At 50.9% G+C, this 26,041-nt stretch overlaps 2 protein-coding genes across 3 annotated transcripts; one reads left to right on the top strand and one right to left on the bottom strand.

Moving 5' to 3' along the window:
- The first annotated feature begins 283 nt into the window (after window positions 1-283).
- On the top strand, window positions 284-20,706 carry STRC (stereocilin). The gene is made up of 30 exons (XM_062205795.1): window positions 284-347; window positions 659-1,444; window positions 1,533-1,557; window positions 2,291-3,545; window positions 5,739-5,801; window positions 5,899-6,009; window positions 6,170-6,336; window positions 6,523-6,709; window positions 6,821-6,936; window positions 7,158-7,290; window positions 7,645-7,827; window positions 8,084-8,122; window positions 8,293-8,460; window positions 8,932-9,003; window positions 9,456-9,581; window positions 9,919-9,977; window positions 10,756-10,879; window positions 10,985-11,097; window positions 13,954-14,089; window positions 14,855-15,051; window positions 15,240-15,330; window positions 15,548-15,704; window positions 16,652-16,821; window positions 17,406-17,561; window positions 17,962-18,104; window positions 18,306-18,454; window positions 18,707-18,804; window positions 18,899-19,046; window positions 19,219-19,420; window positions 20,349-20,706. Exons 1-29 carry the CDS (start codon window positions 302-304, stop codon window positions 19,305-19,307), a joined length of 5,307 nt encoding a protein of 1,768 aa, XP_062061779.1. The 5' UTR covers window positions 284-301; the 3' UTR covers window positions 19,308-19,420; window positions 20,349-20,706.
- On the bottom strand, window positions 19,549-25,478 carry CKMT1A (creatine kinase, mitochondrial 1A). 2 transcript variants are annotated; one of them, XM_062205798.1, is made up of 10 exons: window positions 25,400-25,478; window positions 24,255-24,509; window positions 23,440-23,638; window positions 23,142-23,237; window positions 22,541-22,762; window positions 22,310-22,395; window positions 22,068-22,191; window positions 20,340-20,474; window positions 20,015-20,140; window positions 19,549-19,796 (listed from the first exon to the last, which is right to left on the bottom strand). In XM_062205798.1, exons 2-10 carry the CDS (start codon window positions 24,401-24,403, stop codon window positions 19,680-19,682), a joined length of 1,254 nt encoding a protein of 417 aa, XP_062061782.1. In that variant the 5' UTR covers window positions 24,404-24,509; window positions 25,400-25,478; the 3' UTR covers window positions 19,549-19,679. The 2 variants fall into 2 exon arrangements, with proteins under 2 accessions (XP_062061782.1, XP_062061781.1); XM_062205797.1 differs by having other exon boundaries at window positions 25,320-25,439.
- Window positions 25,479-26,041: the final 563 nt, after the last annotated feature.

Below are 26,041 nucleotides of genomic sequence, written 5' to 3'. Positions count from 1 at the left end.
CATCTCCATGTCTGCCCACTCCTCTTTGTGTTTCTAGCTCCTAACTCAAGCTATCTCCTTGGGTGCCTCTACAGGCCCCCTGGGATCCCCTATCATTGTCCTTCTCACAGCGCACACCCTTCCCCAGAGCTAAGGGATCAGGTATGCTGTGACTCAGGTGACAAACCTGCTGTCAGGTTACAGATACTGTTTCCTGAAAGAGCAGACCACAGTGTGAGCAGAGCCTCAGGCTGCCTGCAGTGCCCTACCATCACCTGGCTGGCCCACACAAGGTGAGAATAACCAGAACTCACCCGGAAACATGGCTGTGAGCCTTCGGCCCCTGTTGCTGCTGCTGTCCTGTGCAGGTGAGAGGCATAATGAGCAGGGCTGGGGGTGGAGGGAAGGGCAGGGCAGCTGGAATGAGACGTAGGAGTGCGGAGGATACCCAGTTAGACGAAAGGGGAAGGAGCAAGGAAGACGGGCAGAAGCTGGAGCAGAGGGAGAAAATGAGGACTGAGAAAGCAGCCCAGCATCTACTGTGGGCTGAGAGCATCCAGCTCACTCACCATCCCCTTGCCTCTTCTTTAGACCCAGCCAGGGAACGGTGCCCAGGGGCAGGGCTCAGTTGGGCTCCAGGTTCCTCCCCTTCAGTAACCTCTGGTTTCTCTCCTTGCAGTGACTCTGGCCCCTAATGGATCTCAGCCACTGGATCGTGGTCTCTCCTTCCTGAAGTCGTTGCTCTCCACTCTGGACCAGGCTCCCCAGGGCTCCCTCAGCCATTCCAGGATCTCTGCATTCCTGGCCAATATTTCTTCTTCCTTTGAGCTTGGGAGAATGGGAGAGGGTCCTGTAGGGGAGCCTCCACCTCTCCAGCCCCCTGCACTTCGGCTCCATGATTTCCTAGTGACGCTAAGAGGCAGTCCGGACTGGGAGCCGATGCTTGGGCTGCTGGGGGACGTGCTGGCACTGCTGGGACAGGAGCAGACTCCCCGGGATTTCCTGGTGCACCAGGCAGGTGTGCTGGGTGGACTGGTAGAGGTGCTGCTGGGAACCTTAGTTCCTGGGGGACCCCCTGCCCCAACACGTCCCCCATGCACCCGTGACGGGCCCCCTGATTGCGTCCTGGCTGCTGACTGGTTGCCTTCTCTACTGCTATTGTTAGAAGGCACACGCTGGCAGGCCCTGGTGCAGGTGCAGCCTAGTGTGGAACCCACCAATGCCACAGGCCTTGACGGGAGAGAGCCAGCCCCTCACTTTTTGCAGGGTCTGTTGGGTTTGCTTACCCCAGCATGGGAGCTGGGCTCCGAGGAGGCCCTTTGGGGCGGTCTGCTGCGCACAGTGGGGGCACCCCTCTATGCTGCCTTCCAGGAAGGGCTGCTCCGTGTCACTCACTCCCTGCAGGATGAGGTCTTTTCCATTCTGGGGCAGCCAGAGCCAGATGCAAATGGGCAGTGCCAGGGAGGTGAGTGCTGCCAGGCCTGGGGCTGGGATGTGGCAGGGTAAGAAGTGTGAACCTGGGGTAATGCCCTTCCTTACTCTTTTCCTCCTAGGTAACCTTCAACAGCTGCTCTTATGGTAAGTGACAGGGAACCGCTTCTGAGGGATTGGGTCTGGGGAATCCAGAGGTGGCACCCTCAAAGCCTTAGCCTCCTGAGCTCACTAATAAGAGGAGAGTGGTTTAGTGGCTTTGGAGGGTGGCTGTCCCGGCTCCACCTCTTCCTAGCCATGTGACTTGGGCAGCTTACATACCCATTCTATGCCTCAGTTTCCCCATCTGTAAAATAAGAATGATAATATTGGCTACCTCAGAGTTACTGCGAGGGATTAAATGAGTTTATATTGCATGTACTTAGTGCAGTACCTGACACATAGTGCTTACTAAATATTAACTAAAAAAGATACGTGTGGGGGAAAAAGACTAAGTGCTTTTACCCCAACCCCCACCCCCTGCTGTTTTGGTCCAACAGGACCAGAGCACAGCTGGACATACTTAGTTGCTGGGCAGATTTCCTCATAAGAGGGTGGTGTTTAAGCTACCTAAAAGCACATGAAGAAATGAAAAACAAGGGGATCGGGTGGACAGCCGGGACTCCAGCTGGGCTTCTCTTTCGTGCCTCAGTGGCACAGACCTTTCTCCCCTCCCCCTCATCTCAGCATTTGAGCCAGTGACACCTGTATCTGGGGCATCTCACTTTTGGAGAAGCCTCTGTTTGCCACACCCTTGAAAGGCTCTGGGCCAGGGTCAGCAGCTTCAGCTGGAAGAAACGTGAACTGACCAGATCCCACCTGCTCCCCTCTCTGCACCCAGGGGTGTCCGGCACAACATTTCCTGGGATGTCCAGGCACTGGGCTTTCTCTCTGGATCGCCTCCTCCGCCCCCTGCCCTGCTCCACTGCCTGAGTGCCGGTGTGCCTCTGCCCAGGGCGTCCCAGCCCTCAGCCCATATCAGACCTCGCCAGCGGAGAGCCATCTCTGTGGAGGCCCTCTGTGAGAACCACTCGGGCCCAGCACCACCCTACAGCATTTCCAACTTCTCCATCCACTTGCTCTGCCAGCACATCAAGCCTGCCACCCCACAGCCCCCTCCCAGCACCGCTGCCACCTGCCAGACAGCTGTGTGGTACGCAGTCTCGTGGGCCCCAGGGGCCCAAAGCTGGCTACAGGCCTGCCATGACCAGTTTCCCAATCAGTTTCTAGATGTGATCTGTGGCAACCTCTCCTTTTCAGTCCTGTCTGGCCCCAACCGCCGCCTGGTAAAGCGGCTCTGTGCTGGTCTGCTCCCGCCCCCCACCAGCTGCCCTGAAGGCCTGCCCCCTGTTCCCGTTACCCCAGAGATGTTCTGGGGTTGCTTCTTAGAGAACGAGACTCTGTGGGCCGAGCGACTGTGTCGGGAGGCAAGTCTGCAGGCCGTGCCCCCCAGCAACCAGGCTTGGATACAGCATGTGTGCCATGGCCCCACCACAGATGCTACTGCTTCCCCGCCCTGCCACATCGGACCCTGTGGGGAGCGCTGTCCAGATGGAGGCGGCTTCCTGGTGATGGTCTGTGCCAATGACACCATGTATGAGGCCCTGGTGCCCTTCTGGCCTTGGCTAGCAGGCCAGTGCAGGATAAGCCGTGGGGGCAATGACACTTGCTTCCTAGAAGGGCTGCTGGGCCCCCTTCTGCCCTCTCTGCCACTGCTGGGACCATCTCCACTCTGCCTGACCCCTGCTCCTTTCCTGCTTGGCATGCTGTCCCAGTTGCCACGCTGTCAGTCCTCTGTGCCAGCCCTTGCCCACCCTACACGCCTGCACTATCTCCTGCGCCTGCTGACCTTCCTCTTGGGTCCAGGGGCCGGAGGGGCTGAGGCCCAGGGGACGTTGGGTCGTGCCCTGCTTCTTTCCAGTCTCCCAGACAACTGCTCCTTCTGGGATGCCTTCCGCCCAGAGGGCCGGCTCAGTGTGCTGCGGACAGTCGGGGAATACTTGGAACAGGAGGAGCAGCCGACCCTGCCAGACTTTGAACCTACTGTCAGCCACAGCTCTGGAATAGGCAAGATGGAGCTGCTGTCCTGCTTCAGCGTGAGTGATCTGCCAGGGTGCAAGCTCCAGGGGAGTTCTAATCCGAGAGGTAGTCATTAGAGTGCAGTGGTTTAAGCACACCACTCTAGCTTCAAACAGGCTTGCATTCACATCTTAATTCTGTGATCAAACTTGGACAAGTTACTTAGGCTTTCTGGCAATATTGTTCCCATCTCTTTCCCTTTTAAAGATTTATTTTATTTATCTGAAAGGCAGAGAGAGAGAGAGATCTGCTGGTTCACTGGTCAAATGGCTACAATGGCTCATGCTGGGCCAGGCCAAAGCCAGAATCTAGGAGCTTCCTCGTGGTCTCCCACATGGGTGCAGGGGCCCAGAGATTTGGGCCATCTTTCTCTGCTTTCCCAGGAAGTGGAGGCTGGGTTGGAAGTGGAGCAGTCCAGACTCAAAATGGTACCCATATATGGGATGATGGCATTGCAGGCAGCAGCTTAATCTGTTGTGCCTCAATGCCAGCCCTTCCCTTCCCATCTCTAAACTGGGGATAACATTGTGACCAATGTTTTAGGATGGCTTTAAGGACTATATGAGATCATACATGCTGTGGGCTAGCACAGAACATGATATTTAAATCTACAGTCAGTGTTAACTCATAATTTTCTGGATGCTTTGACTCTTCCCCCTTTTGGTTCCCAAAAGAAAAGGGATCAAATTTAGGGGCCCTACTGAGTGAGAATTGGAGGCTGACAGAATACAGGAAGATAAGGCAGGAATGAGGAAGACCTGGGCGGGACTACAAGTCAGAAGACTTTGGTTCTAGGCTCAACTATGCTGAGTAGTGTGATCTTAGGCAAGTAATTGAATTTAGTTTTTTTCTAGGCATGCTCTAATCTCTGTGGAGTAAAGTGCTGCAATATGTTATATTCTGTAATCTATCCATTGAGTGCTCATTATGTGCAAGGATATGTTATTTATTTTTTTAATATTCATTAAACTTTTATTTAATGAATATAAATTTCCAAAGTACAGCTTATGGGTTACAATGGCTTCCCCCTCCCAAAACTTCCCTCCCACCCACAACCCTCCCCTTTCCCGCTCCCTCTCCCCTTCCAATCACATCATGATTCATTTTCAATTCTCTTTATATACAGAAGATCAGTTTAGTATATATTAGGTAACGATTTCAACAGTTTGCCCCCATATAGCAACACAAAGTGAAAAAAAATACTGTTGGAGTACTAGTTATAGCATTAAATAAGAGTGTACAGCACATTAAAGACAGAGATCCTACATAATATTTTTTTAAAAAATTAATTAATTTTCTATGCCATTTCCAATTTAACACCAGGTGTTTTTTTTTTTCATTTCCAATTATCTTTATATTCAGAAGATCGATTCAGTATATAATTAGTAAAGATCTCATCAGTTTGTACCCACGCAGAGACACAAAGTGTAAAAATACTGTTTCAGTACTAGTTATAGCGTCACTGCACATTAGACAACACATTAAGGACAGATCCCACATGGGGTGTAAGTACACAGTGACTCCTGTTGCTGACTTAACAATTTGACACTCCTGTTCATGGCATCAGTAATCTCCCTAGGCTCTATTCATGAGTTGTCAGGGCTATGGAAGCCTTTAGAGTTCGCTGACTTTGATCTTATTCCGATAGGGTCATAGTCAAAGTGGAAGTTCTCTCCTCCCTTCAGAGAAAGATACCTCCTTCTTTGATGGCCCCGTTCTTTCCACTGGGATCTCACTCGCAGAGATCTTTCATTTAGGTCTTCTTCTTTTTTTTCTTTTCCATGGTATCTTGGCTTTCCATGCCTACAATACTCTCATGGGCTCTTCAGCCAGATCCGAATGCCTTAAGGGCTGATTCTGAGGCCAGAGTGTTGTTTAGGACGTCTTATGTGCAAGGATATGTAAAGACTCCTCAGGGCCTACTTTCTCAAGTCCTGGGCCCAGTGAAGTGCAATTAGATAGATGCATAGTAATTTGGTTCAGATCTACAAGTGTTTATTGAGTCAACTGTGGACGTGTCATGAGAGAAGGCACAGGACAAGTTAGAGACAAGATCCTGCACCTAAAAGAGCTTGTTGCTCTCTGAAGAGAAATGCAGACCAGCTTCAGATGAAGCATAAGCATCCCAGACAGTGGAAGTTGGTGCCTGTGGGGGCTGCAGGAGGGACTGAGGAGGCAGCTATCTTGGCTTCTTGTTTTCTCTCCACCAGCCCGTGCTGTGGGATCTGCTCCAGAGGGAGAAGAGTGTCTGGGCTCTGCAGATTCTAGTGCAGGTAACAGGTGGTGGGACACATGGGTGGGCTGAGTGACAACTGGGGCCTGAGGTCCCTGCCCAGTGAGGCCCTAGCTACCATGACCTCCTCTTCCCAGGCATATCTGCACATGCCCCCAGAAAATCTCCAGCAACTCGTGCTTTCCGCAGAGACAGAAGCTGCCCAGGGCTTCCTGACACTCATGCACCGTTCCTGGGCCCAGCTGCAGGTGGGCATAGAGGGAGAGGGGGCCAAGATGGAGTGGGAATCTAGAGATTAAGCACCTCAGGAACCTAACTTTTGCCTTATTGGGAGGAGGACATCTAGAGGGGGGAGTGGCAAGGCCACTGAGCACCTCCAGAGACAGCATCCATTCCTCTGCCCCACAGGTACCACCATCGGAGGAGCAGGCCCTGGGTCGTCTGACAGCCCTGCTGCTCCAGCGGTACCCACGCCTGACCTCCCAGCTCTTCATTGACCTGTCACCACTCATCCCCTTCTTGGCTGTCTCTGACCTGATGCGCTTCCCACCATCCCTGTTGGCCAATGACAGTGTGTAAGGTTCCACACACTGCTCCTCGCAGGGTCAGGCCCACCCCATGTCCATGGAGCAGTCCCCTTCAGATGTCTTTTCCATTGAAACCAAGAAGAATCTCCTCCCTGTTCATGAGAGCAGGGCAATAGAGGGTAAGGGGGCAATGGTTTGGAACAAGGCAGAGTTAAGACCCATTTCTCTCTCCAGCCTGGCTGCCATCCGGGATTACAGCCCAGAAATGAGGCCTGAGCAGAAGGAGGCTTTGGCAAAGCGACTGTTGGCCCCTGAGTTGTTTGGGGAAGTGCCTGCCTGGCCCCAGGAGCTGTTGTGGGCAGCACTGCCCCTTCTCCCCCACCTCCCTCTGGAGAACTTTCTGCAGCTCAGCCCTCACCAGGTATGAGAATCATCCTGTTTACTTAATGGATCCGTCTTCTGCTAGTGGGATGTGTCCTAGTGTGCCCCCCTGTGCAAATGTCCAACAGTGAGCTGACCCTCCCAATCTCAGATCCAGGCCCTGGAGGACAGCTGGCCAGCAGCAGGTCTCGGGCCAGGGCATGCTCGACACGTGCTGCGCAGCCTGGTGAACCAGAGTGTTGAGGATGGCGAGGAGCAGGTGCGCAGGTGAGTGGTTATGGCATCAGTGGCCACAGCCAGAGTGCAAGAGGTAGAGAGGGGCAGGTGGAACTGCCATGATGGATTGGCACCCTGGCAAGGAAGGGACATGGGAGTAGGCAGTGGCCCTGGGGCGGTCTAGGACTCCAGAAGAGAGGCCTCTGTAAGACATCCTTGTCTTAGTACTGGCTTCAGGGACCACACAAAGGCCAACTTCATGTCCTCCTCAGGCTGGGGTCCCTTGCTTGTTTTCTGAGCCCTGAAGAGTTGCAGAGCCTGGTGCCCTTGAATGATCCAATGGGGCCAGTAGAACGGGGGCTGCTGGAATGTGCGGCTAATGGGACCCTCAGCCCAGAAGGACGGGTAAGCACCTGGGCACAGCCCTGTAGGACTTCAGGCTTCTCCTGGGTCTATCTGAGTGATTTCCACTGTGGTGTCAGCCAAGCTTGAGTACAGTGGTGCCAGCAGCCTCCCCACCTCTGCCACCTCTACTCCTTTCTCCATGGCTATTCTTATCTGTTACCACCTCTCCCTGGCCCCACCCTCTGTAGCCTATGATAGCTCAAGCACATCCTTTGCCATCTTGAACCTCATCAACTCTGGTCCCATTCCTGGTCCCAAGCCCTAACCTGCCCAGGCCCTGGGAAATCCAGCTGCAGAGAGATGCCTAAAGATCACCTGTCTTTTCCCCCCAGTCTCAGACCTCTTTGGTTGCAGGTGGCGTACGAACTTCTGGGGGTGTTGCGCTCATCTGGCGGAGCCGTGCTAAGCCCCGGAGAGCTGCGAGTCTGGGCTCCTCTCTTCCCTCAGCTGGGCCTCCGCTTCCTGCAGGAGCTCTCAGAGCCCCAGCTTAGAGCCATGCTTCCTGCCCTGCAGAGAACCAGTGTCACCCCTGCCCAGGTGGGCCTGTCCCACTCCCAGTGCAGGGGTCCCCTCAAGCCCTCCTTCCCCTGGGGGATCACCCAGAGGTGAACCCTGTCCCCAGCACGTCACCCTCATTAGCTTTCCTCAGCTGGGGAAGGACCTTGAGGCAGGCTGATTACTGAGGGTGGTTGAAAGGGGGCTGGGAGTTTTGGAGGGGCTGGCCCTAGGGACCTGCTTAGGACTTGGCTGCGGGGAGCTGAAAGCTGTTATTTCCTGTCCCATCCCAACCCAGGCTGTCCTATTGCTTGGCCGGCTCCTCCCTAGGCACGATGTGAGTAGCTGCAGATGTCGACTGGAGGTCTCTGTCTCTGTTTTCCTTGGCTCCTGTATCAGCTCCTGCCTTCCTTTCGTCTCACCTCATCCCTGTCGCCTTTGCTGCCCTGTGATGTCTTCCCCACCACTCTGCCCTTCTTCAGCCCTCCCGTCTCTCTTGCTCCTCAGCTGTCCCTGGAGGAACTCTGCTCCTTGCACTCTCTGCTGCCAGGCCTCAGTCCCCAGACACTCCAGGCCATCCCCAGACGAGTTCTGGTTGGCGCCTGTTCCTGCCTGGCCCCGGAACTGTCACGCCTCTCAGCCTGCCAGACTGCAGCACTGCTTCAGACCTTCCGGGTATGAGCAGGGGGGGAGGGGGAGGCACTCAGGGTTGTGGGCTCTGTGGGGAGGAGGGCATCTTTCTGTAGCCAGGGAAGCCATCTTGTATCTCCCCCCTCCCTTGCATACTCACATACTTCCCCAACTCTTTTCTTAAAGATTTATTTATTTATTTGAAAGGCAGAATGACTGGGGGATGGGGTGAGTAGGGAAGAGATTTTCCATCCACTGGTTTACTCCCTAGATGGCTCCAATGGCTAGGGCTGGTCTAGGCCAAACCCAGGAGCCGGGAACTCCATTCCAATCTCCCACATGGGTGTGGGAGCCCAAGTCCTTGGGCTGTCGTCTGCTACTTTTCCAGGTGTATTAGCAGGGAGCTGGATTGGAAGTGGAGCAGCTGGGGCTCAAATTGGAGCTCACATGGGATGCCGGTGTGGCAGGCACAGCTTAACTCACTGAACCCCACCACCACCACCAATTCTCACGCAGGTGAAAGATGGCGTTAAAAACACGGGTACAACAGGTGCCGGTGCAGGTGCAGCTGTGTGTGTCCCTGGTCAGGTATGTGTGAGGCTGAGCTCCTCTCCACGTTCCAGGGCAGTTTCCTGTGGCTGGTGCTGTTTCATCCCCACCCCTACCCACAGTGAATTCAGGTTAGCTCTGTACCCACCTGAGAGCAACAGCTCTCCTCAGTTCCAGGTGCAGGACAGCATCACCCACACTATCCTAGAATGTCAAAGCCAGGAGAGCCTGGGAAATCTTTCCAAGGTCAGATGCCAAAACCAAGCTCAGGGAAGCTAAGGGATGTGTTCCTGAGGTGTGTAACCAGCAGCAAGTCTAGGCCACAAGAGCCTTAAGTGTGAGCCTCTGCTTATTCCTTGCTATGGTGGCAAAATGCTGTCCTGCCCCGTCCTAGTGTTGGTCCCTTTCTGGCCCCTTGGTTCCCTTTCTCGAAGGGCTGAGTCCAGACCATCTTTCCTATTACTCCTCCACATATCCATCACTGCCAGCAGCCCATCCCCACCACCTGGCCAGACTGCCTGCTTCCTCTGCTCCCATTAAAACTGCTACAGCTGGACTCTGCAGCTCTTCTGGCAAACCGAAGGCGCTACCGGGAGCTGCCCTGGGCTGAGCAGCAGGTAATCCTCCCCACTTAACCTCAGAACCCACTCTCCGCCCCCCCCATCTCTCTCTGCCTATCTCTCTCTCTCTCTCTCTCTCTCTCTCTCTCTCATCTCTCATCTCTCTCTCTCTCTCTCTCTCTCTCTCTCTCTCTCTGTCATCTCTATCATCTCCCTTTGGCAGCACATCCCTAGTATCCCTTACTGTGTGACTTGCTTTGCTCTTTCTTCCTCTCTCTGGGAAGAGTGCAGGCTGTTGGCACCCATAGAGCAGAGGCAGGACTGAGTCCAGGGCATCATGGGTCCTTGGGGGATATTTCTGCTGTCAAGTGCCTTCTCCTTCTCTCTCTTGAAGGCCCAGTTTCTCTGGAAGAAGATGCAAGTGCCCACCAACCTGACCCTTAGGAATCTGCAGTGAGTAACTTGTGTGGAGCCATGAGTTTTATTCAACTGACATTTTCTGAATGCTTGTTAGGTGCCAGGTGCTTTGGGAGGTACATTGGGAAACACAGGGATGAGCGATATACAGTCCCAGCCTGGTGGGTGTGCTCCTGGTGGCTCCTCCCCTGTCCTCCTTGCCCCCTGTGCCATGCTTACCCTGACTACAGCGAAGGTGCTGAGAACACCTGGATTCAGGTCCCAGGCCTGCCACCTCCTTATGCTCTTGGGAGAGTCAGGTGAGCTCTCTAAATTTCAGTTATCTCTTCTGTAGAATAGGAAATAAAATGGTACCAACCGCATCAGTAGTTATCCTGAAGATTAAATAAGGCACGGAAGATGTGTAACACAGGGCCTGGCCCCTGGTAAACCCCCAGTAGACACTGGCTGTTATTAATTTAATTCAAGGTGGCTTCAGAGCCACTGGCCAAGCAAGAATAAACAGGAATAAGTAGGTGTCACCTTACCTACACCCGCAGAAAAGGCACCTGAAGATGTGGCGTCAGTCTCAGTTTACCTTTCCTCTGGCAGAGGGGGGTTGGGCATGTCACCTGACCTCTGTAAATCTTGATTTTCTTCTCTGACCAACAATGATGATGTTATAGGAAGCCAGTGAGAACGTCTATGTAAAAATATTTCTCAAACTATAAACTCCCATAACTGAACCGTGTACTTGTGTTAAGAGCGCTGATGTCAGTGAGCAGATGGGTGTGGCAGGTGTTGAATGAGCACTTACCCACCCACTTAACCACAGGGCTCTGGGAACCCTGGCAGGGGGCATGTCCTGTGAGTTTCTGCAGCAGATCAACTCCATGGCAGACTTCCTGGAAGTGGTACACATGCTCTATCAACTATCTACTGGGGTTCGAGGGAGCCTGGTGAGAGGGGGAACTTGGACACTAGCGGGAGGAGGGAGGCTGGCACTCTGGGTGTAGAAGCCAGCTGCCATGGTTCCAACCCTGCTCCCCGACCCTGTGTCACAGAGGGCCTGTATCTGGGCAGACCTGCAGCGCAGAATGACAATGCCAGAGCCAGAGTTGACAACCCTGGGGCCAGAACTGAGTGGACTGGACACCAGATTACTTCTGGATTCACCGTAAGTGATATGGCTTGAGATCCTGGGTCCTCAGAAAACTCAACTCGAAGTGGAAGATCTGTCCTTAGAAAATGTCCTGGAGTTGATGGCTTTCTGTCATATGGCTCCTTGACATCACTTACAGCCAAGAGCACAGGGTTCTGTTCAGAGCTGCTCTGTGTATTAGCTGGCTACCAGAACAAGGAACCAGCAGGGGACAACTGAGGGTGGCAACACTGTGTTGTGGCCTGCCAGGTAATCTTAACACTTACATAACTCTGGCCACATTAATAGAGTATCTGAAATGAGGGGGTCAGTAGTCTAACTCTGCCTCATGGCTTGTATTCTATTTAAGGTCCTGTTTCTCAATGTGTTCAGAGGACTAAAGAAAAAGATATATGAAATGTGATAAATGCCTTCGAATACCTGAAGAGCTAGCAAGCAGAAAATAGATAGACACATATCTGCCTGGTAGGTCAATTCTAGGATTAATTATTTAAAATCAGATTTCTGTATAATACACAGAAAATTGAGGTAGTAAGTTCCTGGTCATTGGAACTATTCAAGCCTAAGCTAAATGGTCCAACGGCAGGATAGTTTTATTTTAAGATTTATTTTTATTTATTTCAAAGGCAGAATGACACACAAAGTGACGCATACACACACACACACACACACACTAAAAGAGAAAGAGATCTTCTATCCTCTGGTATACTCCCCAAATGGCCAAAAGGGTCAGGGCTGTGTCAGACCACAGCTAGGACCCTGGAACTCTGTTCAGGTATTCCACATGGGTGGCAGGGGCCCAAGTACTTGAGTCATCTTCTGTTGCTTTTCCCAGGAGCATCATCAGGGACCTGGATCTGGTGCAGAGCAACCAGGACTGGAACAATATACTCATATGGGATGCTGTAGTCACACCAGTGGCTTAAACCCTGTACCACAACACTGGCCCTCCATGGCAGGATTCTAATGGAGCAGACCAAGTACGAGCTTAGGGGAAGGGAATCATAGGCAGAGATCCCAGAAGTTTATGAGAATCTCATTCACGGCTGGCGCTGTGGCTTAACAGGCTAATCCTCCGCCTTGCGGCGCTGGCACACCAGGTTCTAGTCCCGGTTGGGGCGCCGAATTCTATCCCAGTTGCCCCTCTTCCAGGCCAGCTCTCTGCTATGGCCCAGGAAGGCAGTGGAGGATGGCCCAAGTGCTTGGGCCCTGCACCTGCATGGGAGACCAGGAGAAGCACCTGGCTCCTGGCTTCAGATCAGCACGATGCGCCGGCCGCAGCGGCCATTGGAGGGTGAACCAATGGCAAAAAGGAAGACCTTTCTCTCTGTCTGTCTTTCTCTCACTATCCACTCTGCCTGTCAAAAAAAAAAAAAAAAAGAGAGAGAGAGAGAATCTCATTCATTTGCTTCTTGTCCTCTTTCATCCCCATCCCCACCCCTTGCCAAGTGGTGCAGTCCTGCGGATGTGCTGATGGTAAAGGCAGTGACTCCATCCTCGCATTTTTATAGGTCTTCATAAAGATTTCAGATCTTGTACAACTTGGTCTAGTTCCAGAATTGGCAACCTTATATAGAGACAGGATGTAACTTCTGATTTCTGGGGAAAAGAGCTCTTTTGTTCTCATTTTAAAAATGTGATTCAAATATGTTTAAATGTACTATTTCTCAGAGATAATTTAGAACCCCAGGGCTCAGGGGAGGTGAAAGATGTTGGACCATGAGTCAGAAAACATGAATTCCTCATTTGTGGAAAAGGGATAAGAACACAAAATATATCTTACCCCCAGATCTTGTTATAAGTACCCAATGAGAAAACATCTGAAAGAACTTTGTGACCTGTACTGCACTATTCAAAGAAGGGACCTCCTCACAAAGAGAGGAAGGGTGGTCCCGAAGAAACAATAGAAATTGGCAGTAAAACTCCACCTTTTGATCTCAGTGAACCTTAGCTTTTAAATCTATAAAATAGGGGGCCAATGTCATGGCACAGTGGATTAAGCCACCACCTGTGGTGCCAGTATCTCATATTGCAGTGCTGGTTTCAGGTCCCAGCTGCTCCAGTTCTAAACTGGCTCTCTGCTAATGCATCTAGGAAAGCAACTGAAGATGGAGCACTTAGGCCCCTGCACCCACATGGGAGACCTGGAAGAGGCTCCTGGCTCCTGGCTTTGGATTGGCTCAGCTCTGGCTGTTGTGGCCACTTGGGGAGTGAACCAGCAGATGGAAGACCTTTCTTTCTGTATCTCCCCCTCTCTCTCTGTAGCGCTGCCTCTCAAATAAATAAAAATATATTTTTTAAAAAAACTTTAATTTTTGAAGAGCAGAGACAGAAAAAGAGAGACAGAGATAGACCCATACTCTTAAATGATGAAAACAGAACTGACCTAGGCCAAAGCCAGGAACCCACAACCAGATCCATATCTCCCACCACTTGGGGGGCAGGGACCCAAGTATGTGAGTCATTTCCTATTGCATCCCAGGGAGCTGGAAACAGCAGTGGAGTCAAGACTCCAACCCAGGCATTCCAATATAGGATACTGATGTCTCAAGTGGTGTCTTAACTGCTGTGCCAGACACATGGCCCAAAACTGGGAAAAATTTATCGATACCTAATATTGGACGACTTTGAGTCTATTTAATCAGGTGTGATTTTCTTTTCAGGAAGACTAAAAGCACATCATTCTTTGTTTTCTTCCTTCAAGCAAACAGTGACAATTGTCTTTGCGGCTGTTTTAATATCAGTTCCTGTCCAGTGGCACAGGGTTTTGTCTGGTTTTGCATCTTACCTGGGGAATGAGAGATTTGCTGGTCCCTTCTCAAATTGGCTCAGTTCTGATGGAGTGACCCTGTTATCAAATTGCTACCATAGGATCCAGCTGCTGGATAGACTCTCCAATGAATCCATTATGCTGATGGTGGAGCTGGTACAAGGAGCTCCAGACCAACTGCTGGCACTGACCCCACCCCACCAGGCAGCCCTGGCAGAGAAAGCACTACAAAACCTGGTAAGAGTTCACCCTACCAGACTCCAACCTGCTGCCCTGGGCAATTCTTGCCTCTCAAACAACACTCTCTGTCTTGTAAGCTCAACCCCCCACCTCTTGTTTTCAAACAGGTTCCTGTCTATAAGACTATAACCCCTAGGTCTGCCTCTAGGTTTTATCCCTTGATAACCTGTTTCTTATTTCTCTTATTTCTGGTCCATACCCCCTGGAGTCAAGAAAATCCCTTGAATTCCACCTTTTGGTCTTTCTGCCTACTTCCAACGAGGCTCATTTAATAAAGTGAACAGGGCCTGGCCTTGTGGCATAGCAAGTAAAGCTGCTGCTTGCAATGCTGGCTTCCCATATGGGCACCAGTTGGTGTACCAGCTGTTCCACCTCTGATATAGCTCCCTGGTAATGTCCTGGGAAAAGCAGCAGAAGAAGGCCCAAATGCTGGGGCCCTGCTACCCATGTGGGAGACCTGGATGAAGCTCCTGGCTCCTGGCTTCAGCCTGGCCCATCCCTGGCTATTGGAGCCATTTGGAGAGTAAACCAGTAGATGGAAGATTTCTCTCTGTGTGTCTCTCCCTCTCTCTCTCTCTCTATGTAAGTCAAATAAATAAGTAAATCTTTTTTTTAAAAAAAAGTGAACGAAGGTAGTCAGTATCAAAGGGAGCTGAGTTGGGAATGGGAGGTAGGGAAGGTAAAAGGGCTTGGTCTCTTGATGAAAGAATCTGGCACTTTGGGTCAGAGGTGCATTGTCAAAGGCTTGATGCCCTTCTCCAGGCTTCAAAGGAGACCCCAGTCTCAGGGGAAGTACTGGAGACATTGGGCCCCTTGGTCGGATTCCTGGGGACAGAGAGCACACGACGGATCCCCCTACCAATCCTGCTGTCCCGGCTCAGTCAGCTGCAGGGCTTCTGCTTAGGAGAGACGTTTGCCACAGAGCTGGGATGGCTGTTGTTGCAGGAGCCTGTTCTTGGGTATGGACCTTTGAGAACTTCATATGCTGACTCACCCAGCCCCTCAACCGCCATCATCAGAAACAGCCCATTCTGTATGCTTAAGGTCCCCTGGAGCCCTGATGCCCCAATCCTAGCATGTGCTCTTTTCCCTTTCTCCTCATAGTTCCCTCTGCTCCCCTGCCCATGATATTCTTCCTGTCCTCCAGGAAACCAGAATTGTGGAGCCAGGATGAAGTAGAGCAAGCTGGACGTCTAGTATTCACCTTGTCTACTGAGGCTATTTCATTGATCCCCAGGGTGAGGTGAAGGAACAAGGAAAGGAGTAAACGCATAGAGGGGACTGGTGAGCTGGTTATGGGGACCTAAGGCCAAGGAGGTTGAGGGCAAAGGGTGTATAGAATGGATCCATGGAAGACTGCTAAACACAGGTAGTGCCTGGGCATTACAGCTGCAGTAGCTGGCCCTGACCTTGTCCAAGTCTCCCCACCCTCCTTCCTTCTCCTTTCTCATGCAGGAGGCATTGGGCCCAGAGACTTTGGAGCGACTTCTAGAAAAGCAGCAGAGCTGGGAGCAGAGCAGAGTTGGACAGCTGTGTGGAAGTCCACATCTTGCTCCCAAGAAAGCAGCCCTGGTAGCTGGGATTGTGCGGCCAGCTGCTGAGGATCTCCCAGGTGAAGCTACCCAAATACTCATACGTCCAGCAAAAACATATCAAGCTATGCAGTCAGAAGCCAGGGCTCTAGGTACACAGTGCCCTTTGAGCAGATTTGCAAACCTTTGGCTCTTTGGGCTTTGTTCTTCTAATCTATAAAGCAAAGGGGTTAGAGGGATAATCTTCAAGGTCTCTTCTTTTTTTTTTTTTTTTAACTTTTATTTAATGAATATAAATTTCCAGTATACAGCTTATGGATTACAATGGCTTCCCCTTCCCATAATTTCCCTCCCACCCGCAACCCTCCCCTCTCCCGCTCCCTCTCCCTTTCCATTCACATCAAGATTCATTTTCAATTCTATTTATATACAGAAGATCAATTTAGTATAAATACTTCAACAGTTTGCACCCACATAGAAACACAAAGTGAAACATACTGTTTGAGTACTAGTTATAGCATTAAATCAAAATGTACAGTACATTAAGGACAGAGATCCCACATCAGGAGCAAGCGCACAGTGGCTCCTGTTGTTGTCAAGGTCTCTTCTAATTCAAGAGTTCTATAACTCTAAGAGTTTGGAATCCATTCAGTTTCCATCCTAGGACTCCCATTTTCTTGTTTTCTTATTCCTGTTAACAGCTGCCTCAGCTCTGTCTAGCCTAAGGGTGGAGCTTTTTGCTGGGGAGATCCCTATAAGGAATAAGACAGCATGGGGCTAAGGACTTGTGTGGGTTATAATCAATACCTCAGCAACCTCTGCAGTCTTCCATAAAATGAGAGGCTTGTCTTCTCCAAGTATTTCTTGTCCTACCCTTTGAGCCCTATAAATCTCACTATATTTCTTAGCTCATACTACTCACACTGTCCCTTCTTCCACAGGTTGGATGGAACCTTCCATCAGCAGATATCTCTCTAGGCATATTTTGACATTACATTGACCCTCTGACTCTGCCTTCCACTTTCAGAACCTGTGCCAAATTGTGCAGATGTGCGGGGGACCTTCCCAGCAGCCTGGTCTGCAACCCAGATTGAAGAGATGGAGCTCTCAGACTTCGAGGACTGCCTGGCACTATTTGCAGGAGACCCAGGACTTGGGCCTGAGGAACTACGGGCAGCCATGGGCAAGGCAAAGCAGGTTAGGAATGGAGAGGCCAACTGGGGTTGGAGATGGAAAAATATGAAGAAATAGGTTGAGTGGGATATGGGACCCAAGAGAATGAGAAGTTGGGTAGGTGGTGGGGGGAAGGAGATAAAATAATTAGAGGGTTTGGATCCACAGATGTGAGGTCAGAGAGGGTCAATATTGAGAAAAAGGAGCTATTACAATAGATAGGGAGACTAGAACAGTGGTTATCAAATTTTAATAGGTATCAGAATCATCTGGGTTGCAAGCTTTTTAAATGTTGCCATCAGAGTCCCTTGCCGGACTGAGTAAAAATCTCTGGGGATGGAGTCTGGGCGTCTGGATTTTAACAGCCACCTCAGTGAGTCTGGTGCACATGAAAGTTTAGAATTCATGGACTAGAGTTTGCTCTTCTTTCCTTCTGAGACTCTAGGGTCCTTCTCTAACACCTTAGTTATGTTATGGTTGAGAAACTAAAGAAAAAATGAGTGATTTGCTTAGTTGCACAGCTAAGGTCAGAGGGAGCAAAAGTCCCAGCATTCTGACTCCCAGTCCAGTGCTTTTTCCACTCACATTGTTCCTCTCTTCCTCCTTAGTTGTGGGGTCCTCCCCGGGGATTCCGCCCTGAGCAGATCCTGCAGCTGAGTAGGCTCTTAATAGGTCTAGGAGAGCGGGAACTGCAGGAGCTCAACCTGGTGGACTGGGGAGTGCTGAGCACCCTGGGGCAGATAGATGGCTGGAGCTCCATCCAGGTAACACCTTCCCTCCTCCCTACCACTGCCCAAGCATCCATCCCACAGACCCAGTCCTCCAGGTCTGCGAAAGCCCGAGGAATTTTTCCCTGTGATGCTGCCTGGCCATTCTATCACTTTCTTTAATACCCCCTACTAGTGACCTTAGGGGCTCTGATTTGTTTGTGCTGAGCCCCGCTGGACACAAAATGCTATTTCCTGCATCTTTTCCCTGTGGCCTCCTCTTTTTTAGCCTTTTCTTTTTTGGGGTACTCAACCCTCTCCATAGCTTTATTAGCTATTTTATTAAGATCTCATCTTAATAGTAAAATAAAACAACCCACTAGCATCTATCACTTCTCCACTCATTAATTCCCCATGACTTCCCTCCTTATCCTGTGTCACTGATCTCCCACCCCAGCTCCGGGTTGTGGTCTCCAGTTTCCTACGGCAGAGTGGTCGGCATGTAAGCCATCTGGACTTCATTCACCTGACAGCGCTCGGTTACACACTCTGTGGACTTCGGCCAGAAGAGCTACAGCACATCAGCAGCTGGGAATTTAGGTCACCTACTGAGGGTGTTGTATGCGTGTGTGTGTAGGGGGTGGTTTTGAGATGCTGCCAGGTTTTCTAGGGTTAGGAAGGATCATGAGGGAGTGGTCCTATGGAAGAAGGGGACTGATTTACAGCCACCTTTTCCCTGTCTCACGACCACGGCCCCTGTCATTGGAGCTGAATTCTTCTTTCCTTCCCACTCTCCTACAGCCAAGCAGCTCTCTTCCTGGGCAACCTGCATCTCCAGTGCTCAGAGGAACAACTGGAGGTTCTGGCCCACCTCCTGGTGCTGCCCGGTGGCTTTGGCCCAGTCAGTAACTGGGGCCCTGAGATCTTCACTGAAATTGGCACAATAGCAGGTAGCAAGCCTGGGTCACTGATGGTGCTACTTGTCAGGGTTTAGTTTCCATGTACCAATGCTCTGGGTGGAGGACTGCCTTGGAATTCTTAAGGTGAGGGTCTGAGGAGGTGTTGAGGTAAAGGGCTGGAGATATGTTGGGGAAGGCCGATGGCAGGCACTTTGAAAGTAGTTAGAACAGAAGGTCCACAGGTTTGAAGAGAAAAGGCTAGAAAAGAGCACGTTTGGTTGCCTATCGCACTTGCTTCTACAGCTGGAATCCCAGATCTGGCTCTCTCAGCACTGCTTCGAGGACAGATCCAGGGCCTTACTCCTCTTGCCATTTCTGTCATCCCTCCTCCAAAATTTGCTGTAAGTCTTGGTGGACTGGGGTCTGGGGTGACCACAGGAGGCCAGGGCCCAACAGGGATCATATAGATGCACTGACTCTGGCCCACATCCCCAGGTGGTGTTCAGCCCCACTCAGCTGTCTAGTCTCACCAGTGTTCAGGCTACGGCTGTCACTCCTGAGCAAATGGCCCTTCTGAGTCCTGAGCAGCGACAAGCAGTTATATGGGCCCAATATGAGGGAAAGGAGATCCCAGAACAGCAGGGTAAGTTCACAGTTTGACCCTTCCTGTCCTGACCTAGAATCTGACCCCCTACTCATACCTCCTAAGAGATCCCTCTGGAGAAGGGGTCCACAGGCAGAGAGCTAGTTTGCAAGTATCAATGGCTCCTAGGGAGCAGAGTTGTGATAGTCCTTCCATTCTTTTCTCATTATAGGTCGAAACACAGCCAGGGGCCTCCAGGACTGGTTACAAGCCTCCTGGGCCCTGGCATTGACCATCAGCTTCCTTGGCCACCTACTCTGAGCCTGTGTCTACAGCCTGGGGAGACTGTTGGGAGGGAAACCTCATATCATAATGAATAAAGTACAAATGGAAGTGCATCCTAATCATTCTCAGGAAGCTGATGAGGAATATGGGTAAAATGTTAATGCTTTCCACCCACCTAAGAATCAGTATTCCTGGCATGTCATATCTTAATCCCACTGCTTCTTCTTTTCTTGGAGGCTGCCTACTCCTTTCCCCACCAATAGAAACAACACAGACAGCTGGGACACAGCAAGGAATCTTTACTAGGATGGAGGCAGGGGTTGGGGGTCAGGTCCAGAGAAAGTGGAATGGGCCGCCATCAATGAGCAGAAGTCTTGGGTTTTTTAATCATCTGATGGGGATGAGGAGCTAATGTTTGTTGTGGACAAGAGGTGCAGGGATGCGGATATCCTGGCCTCTCTCCAGGCGACGTTCACAATCAATCAAATAGTTTACTCCATCGATGACCAGTTGCACCAGCTCCACCTGAAGAACACTAATCCTTGATGTCTGTTTCCCATAATCAGAATTTTTTTTTTCTTTAGCGCTGACAACTCTCCTTCTCTGGGAACTCATTTCCAATTGCCTCCCCACTCAACTTGAATTTCATTGTAGATTCTAATACATTCCTGAGGCTCACTCACTGTTGTGTCTCAACTCCCCAAAACCTATACTTCTCCTCATCCTGATCCCTAAGATCTCACCTCTGACTTTCCCAGTCGGTCCAAATTAGAGATGTCAAAGACACTGCCTGTGGCAGCAGTATCCACTCCTCCAGTGCCACGCTTTTGGAGTCTTAAATTCTCCAGGATCTTTGGGAAACGGCTATCCTGGAGGGGAGATAGGGATTGGGGACAGAGTCAATAAAGGTAGATTGGTCCTACCTTAAGGAGCCTGGACCTGCTCCAAAAGTTTTCCCTGACCTTTAACCACAATGCCTGGCTCCCTTCTAAATGGCTTACTCCCTCCCCATCCAGACCCCTCCCCCTTCCTCACTTGCATCTCTTTCTAACCCCATAACTCCTTTACTTTGCTTAGCAGGGGCAGTTTGATGTGCACTCCTGCTCGAAGTCCAGTGCCCAGGTTAGATGGACAGGTCAAGATGTATCCCAGACGTTCATTCCACATGAACTCCCAGCCACGCTCCTGGATCAGCCGCTCCACCTGTGTCCACAAAGTTTCTGTTACTGAAATATCAGGGATATGTGGGCCCCTCCCTTAGCTAGCCCAACAGGAACTCTATAAATATGGCTAGAACCAGGCATTTGGATGAATGACATTGCTCTTATTATCATGCATGCAAGGTAATTTTAATGTTGCAAAATTATGATGCACTTGTGATGTGCATGATGATGAAATTGTCTTGTGTGTGGAAGAAAATAAACTTGAGGGAATGATGCACTAAAGATGCTCTAGGGAAATGAATAGAGGTGGTAAACTGAACCGAGAAAGGATTGGTTATTCAATAAGTTCTGCCCGCATTGATTATCTATGCTTTGCCAATAAGCCTAGCATTTGGAAAGAAAATGAGGATGTAGGCTTTGCAACAAGAAGAACAATGGCTCTCTGTTATCCATGAAAGGTACACATGTGAGAAAGCAGAAAGAAATGTGAAAACAGAACAGAAAAGCCAGATTCATAGGTATGTGTAAGCAGGGGAAGGCATGGCAAGACTGTTTCACTTAACTATCCTAATCATGAAGATAACTATTAGAGTTGAAGACAGAGGGCCAACCAGAGCAATGAACACAAAGACCACTACCCAAAGTGAGTGGAGGGGACTTTGTTTACAATTCAGGAAGACCCAATGTTTGGAGGGCACAACTTTCACGCTAAACATGGGGAAAGCTTTCCATCTAGAATAATAATTTGGTTGCACTTACTGAGCACTTGCAATGGACCAAGTACTTTACCAGCATCATTTCATTTATTCCCCACAACAACCTAAAATGTAGGAATTCTTACCTCAATTTTATATTAGGAAGCTGAGGCATACAATTTAAAGAATATTTCCTACACACTCATAGTTAGAATGTTACCTATTACATGCCAAATATAATAGAAATATTATAGGTAAAATCTAAAAGAAGAGCTTGCTTTCTTTGTAAGTCCAAAATAACTGTAAACATGAGAATACCCAGTGATAATTTGCTTTATGGAGATTTTTAATGTAGAACTAAATATGGAGATAAAATACACATAAGATTGAGGATTCAGTTCAACTCATGCAGAACTATACATTTTAGAATTTAAGATATTCAATCTTCTCCCCCAGTATCCTTCCTACTTCAGCTTAAAGCCTAGACACAGTATGTTAGCAACAATGATGGAATCCAATAAAGGCCCACATTAGCTCAGAACTTGGTGGTTATTTTAGAATCCTGAACATACCAATTTCTTACCTGCATCAATCCATGCTCAAACAATGTAATGCACTCCCCACCATCTCACACCACACACCCCAGACACTGACCTGCCATCTTAGTCATTCTGTCTTTGCTTTGTCTGACAACTGCTTTATATACTTATTTGGGTTCCTGAAGTTCTTTCTCTCTGTTTTACTGCAACCATATGTCCTGGTTTTCCCAGGATAGTCCTGCCTTATGGCTATTACCCTGGAGTGATTAGCAGTGATCCTTTTTACTATTGGAAGTATCCCAGATTGGTTGATAAATCAAATGATCAATCTACCTGTGCTAGCCTTTGGTTTCCCTTTATTTCCTCCCACCCAGCTCCCCATGTCCACCCCTGTCCAACCTCTTTGAGGCCTCGGCAGAATCTTTCAAACACTTTCTTCATGTTGCCACCCTTCTCCATGGAGATAACCCGGGTATGATCCTCCTCATTCACCCAGATCAGGAAGCTCTTCTCATTGTTGTGCCTGAAGGCAGAAGATACAGCGGGAAAGGGATCAAGAGGCAAAGTAAGAGTTGAGGGGGAAAGAGAAGCAAAGCATTTATGGGGCATGGAGTCAAGAGAGGTAAAGGGCAGCTTCATACCAGATTCCACGAGCATCTGGCCAGTCTCGAGCCATTCCTGCTGCAGTTAGCAATGGGGACACAGGCTTATCGAATAGAAAGTGGTCCTGGGAAAAGAAGAGACTTGGGTTACAGATCCTTCCAGTAGGCCCTGGGCCTCCCAGAGCCCATTTATCTCATCTGGCCTAGCGTCCCCTCTGGTTCTTTCTTCTGTCTTCTCCCCATACCCAGATCCCCTGCAAGCCCCCTCACATCAATCAGCTGCTGCTGTTCAGCCTCTGTCATCTCACTGAGCCGATAGTAGCGTCCAGCCAGGTCACCCTTTAGGCCACTCAATGCATCTACCACAACGCGTTCCACCTCTCGTCGCTCTGCCCGAGTGCAGGCTGGCGGCAGACTGAGTCCCCGGATACTTCGGCCAGTTCTGACTCTTGAGGACAATACATACCTCTCATCGAAGTAGCCAGAACGGATCTGGAAGACACAGGAAATGAATATAAGTCACAGATACATAGTGAGTGGGAACTGAGCATCCTTGGAAGGCTAAGGTCTTAGGGATTAGAAGGTTCTTCATGCCTCCCAGCTGCCTGCTTTGGAAGGAAGGGTCTATTGGGCAAGCATTCAGGTTGAAGGGGGGCATTGTGGACCCTTCCCTGAACTGTCCACCTGGCAATGTGATCATTTTCATCTACCCTCTCTTCTTCATATCTGCTGTTCCTTAAGATATGCTTCTTTTGCCATATCAAGTTTAAAAACTCAGCAGTATAATGCCCATGAGTCAAGGCGAAGAAACTGGAGATATGGAGTGTTGTATACAAGGCAATGCACCTCAGGAGTGGAGTATTTGACTCACCTTACTGGCATCCAGGTCAGTGGTATGCTTCATGGTCCTTGGGTCATATCCATTGTGTCGCTCTTGGATCACAGGGTCAAACAGGTCAGCAAATACCTGAAGGGCAGTTAGGAGGGAGAGGTAGTTAAGGAAAGGAAGTCCATTTCAGACTTAACTGTGCATTGATTTCACTGGGTCAGAAAATTTGAGTATAGATGGTCCAGAGTCTTCAGGGAAAGTAAGGGGTCTTTAGGGGGAAGGAGCCAGGATTACTGGGAAGATGAGTTGGGTCACCAGGAAGACTCTGGGGGCCCCCTACCTCATAGGTCTCCTCATCTCCAGCCACCATGCCCACAGTCTTGATGAAGGGGTGGCCAGGGTTGTCCACGCCAGTCTGGATACACTGATCTAGCGTCCAACCAGTGGGTGTGGTCTTGTCGCAGAGCCGTGCATAGACTGCTGGGGTCAGGTGACTGGCCATGCAGTTGTTGTGCTTTCGGAGGTCTGGGTACTCAGCGCTGGGGAGGGGGTACCCAGTAACCATGGAGGGAGGACACAGGGGCCTAGAGCTAGTGCAGTCAGCTGGGAGCTGCCCAGATAGCCATGTCTGGCTTTGCTCCACGGGGGCAAGGGGAATTAGAAGGAGACTAAGCCTAGGTAATCTCTTTAGAGACTTCCAGTGTCTATTCTTTCCCCTCAGTTCTAGCTGCCTCTGGCAGGCTAGCACAGTTCCCCCAGACCTGCTCAGGTCTTTCCTCCCAAGAACACAACATTCAGGATGGGGGAGGGGAAAGACCGAGGAGGGGGATTCGGGAAATGGGAGAGGAGAGCAGGAAAGGGAGATGAGGGAGAGTGAAAAGGATAATAGTTCCTGGTCTTCCTTCCACTTAGGGGTTTGGGCGGTGGGTGCAGCTAGAACTCTTAGGGCCAGGGGTGGCCTTGGGGGCAGGGACCATGGATTACAGATCCCCAGAAATGCTCTTAGTTTGGCCCCATCTGAGCTGTACAGCCCCCCAGCTCCAGAGCCTTGGTGATTACGTGATTATAGCCCTTTTCTGTAGCTCGGATCCTCGTCTCCACCCCCACCTTCGTGCTCCCATCCCCCCATCCTCCCCGCGCCTCAAGCACTGATACCTTGGGGGATACAGCCTCCTTCGTTCGCTGGCTGCTCGAACAGGTTCCGGGCGGAGCAGAAACCCAGCGGCTAGAGACCCAGCTCCGGCCAAAGCCAGGAGCCCGAGCCGCGGGCGGGCGGACAGCAGACGGGAGAAGGGACCAGCCATGGCTAGGGGGTCCAGGTATGGGATCCTGGAACAGCAGCAGCCACAAGACAGGAACGGAGACGGAGGGTGCAATCGGTCACACTGAGGCCTGGAGCCGGATCTGAGGCTGAAGCCGAAAAGGGGGTCGGAGTGGAGACTAGAGCCGGTGCCAAGCAGGCTGCAGGAGAAGCGCAATGAGCTCGGGGCGGGCGGGAGGAGAGGGAGGCCGAGCCGCAGTCTCCAGGGGCGGGGCTCACACAGGCTCCGCCCTCCCGCCTGCCAGCGCGCTAGGTGTGCGGGGGTGGGGGTGGGCAGCGCAGCCAGGTAATTAGGGGCACGGAGACTCGCACCCCGAAGGCCAGGGAGGTAGGCCCACCAGTTAGGCTGCCCAGATTTCAGCACCGAGTATAGAGGACAGCACCCTCGGGGCCAGCAAAACCCGAACACCCTTCCCCCAAGCCCCTCTGTTAAATCCGAAACCCGATCCGTCTACTGTGTGGGTGGGACAGGGTGACATTGCCCAACCTCTTCTCTGCTTCTGGTCTGCCCCCAGCAACCTTTCCATCTCCCCAAGGGCGGCGGCCCCTGGACAACGGCGGAATAAACACAGATACCCGAGGAAGCCACTGAGACGGCCCTGGGCTGGAGGCAGACCTGGAGAGACACCGTCTGCCTCAAGGTCACCTTTTCCTAAGAACCAGGAAGAGGACCAGGACGCCTCCCCGCCACACCAGTGCTCTCCTCCCACGGTGGAGAAAGGTGGAGAAAGGATTCCCTGAGAAAAGTCAAGGAAATACTAACTCTTACCCTGTCTGTCCTGTGCCCTCACCCATCCCCACTCGGCCCCCTAGTCTGGGGCCCTACTATTTCCTGCCCCCACTCCTGATCCTGGGCTTCTTTTTGATTCTCCCACCCTCTTCCTTGGACCCTACTTCACCTTTGATCTTTTACTTCTTTTCGCAGCTCAGACCAGTCTGCTGCTCCTGGGACTCCCTCTGAGCAGTCGAGTTTGCCTACCTGCTGGTTGCACTGGGTGTGGAGATGGTGTTGTGCCGGGAATTGTTAGTTTCCTTTTCCTCCTCTCTCTTTTATTCCCTCTCTGTGGCTCCCAGTTCCTGGACTGGAGGGGGAACTTAAATGAGGTAAAAGGGTGTGGCAAGATGACTGGGTGTGGAGAGGAACAGGCAGGCACAGGTCTCCAGGCACCACATGTGTTTCCTCTCTTGGCTCCCTAATGCTGTTTAATCCGGAGCGTAAAGGCCTGTGGTGTCCAAGGGCGTAAGGTCATCAGGGGATCTCTGCCTTCCTCCCTGTCCCCTCTCCTCTGTCTCCTCTTGAAGCGCATATTGAGATTTGAGAGGGTTTTGTTTCCACTTGACTTTTGTCCTAATGGGAAGGAGAACAAATGTTGGAGTTGTAATAGGGCTGTGAGGCTTCAGTTAAGGTGGACTGAGCATGGTGGCAGACACGGAGACTAGAGCCGGTGCCAAGCAGGCTGCAGGAGAGTCCTCTCACTCAGCTGTTCTGTTCTACCCACAAGATGTTAAGGTTCTTGAGTGTTTTAAGAGAGAGTATTTGGGATAATGGGATTCACATTGTCTTCTGGTCCCACTGATGAGAGACAACCCCCCCCCCCCAGCCATACCCTCATTCCTTTCA

Source organism: Lepus europaeus, chromosome 11 (assembly GCF_033115175.1).
Source record: "Lepus europaeus isolate LE1 chromosome 11, mLepTim1.pri, whole genome shotgun sequence".
Lineage (NCBI taxonomy): Eukaryota > Metazoa > Chordata > Mammalia > Lagomorpha > Leporidae > Lepus > Lepus europaeus.
This window is presented reverse-complemented; position numbering and strand designations above follow the sequence as displayed.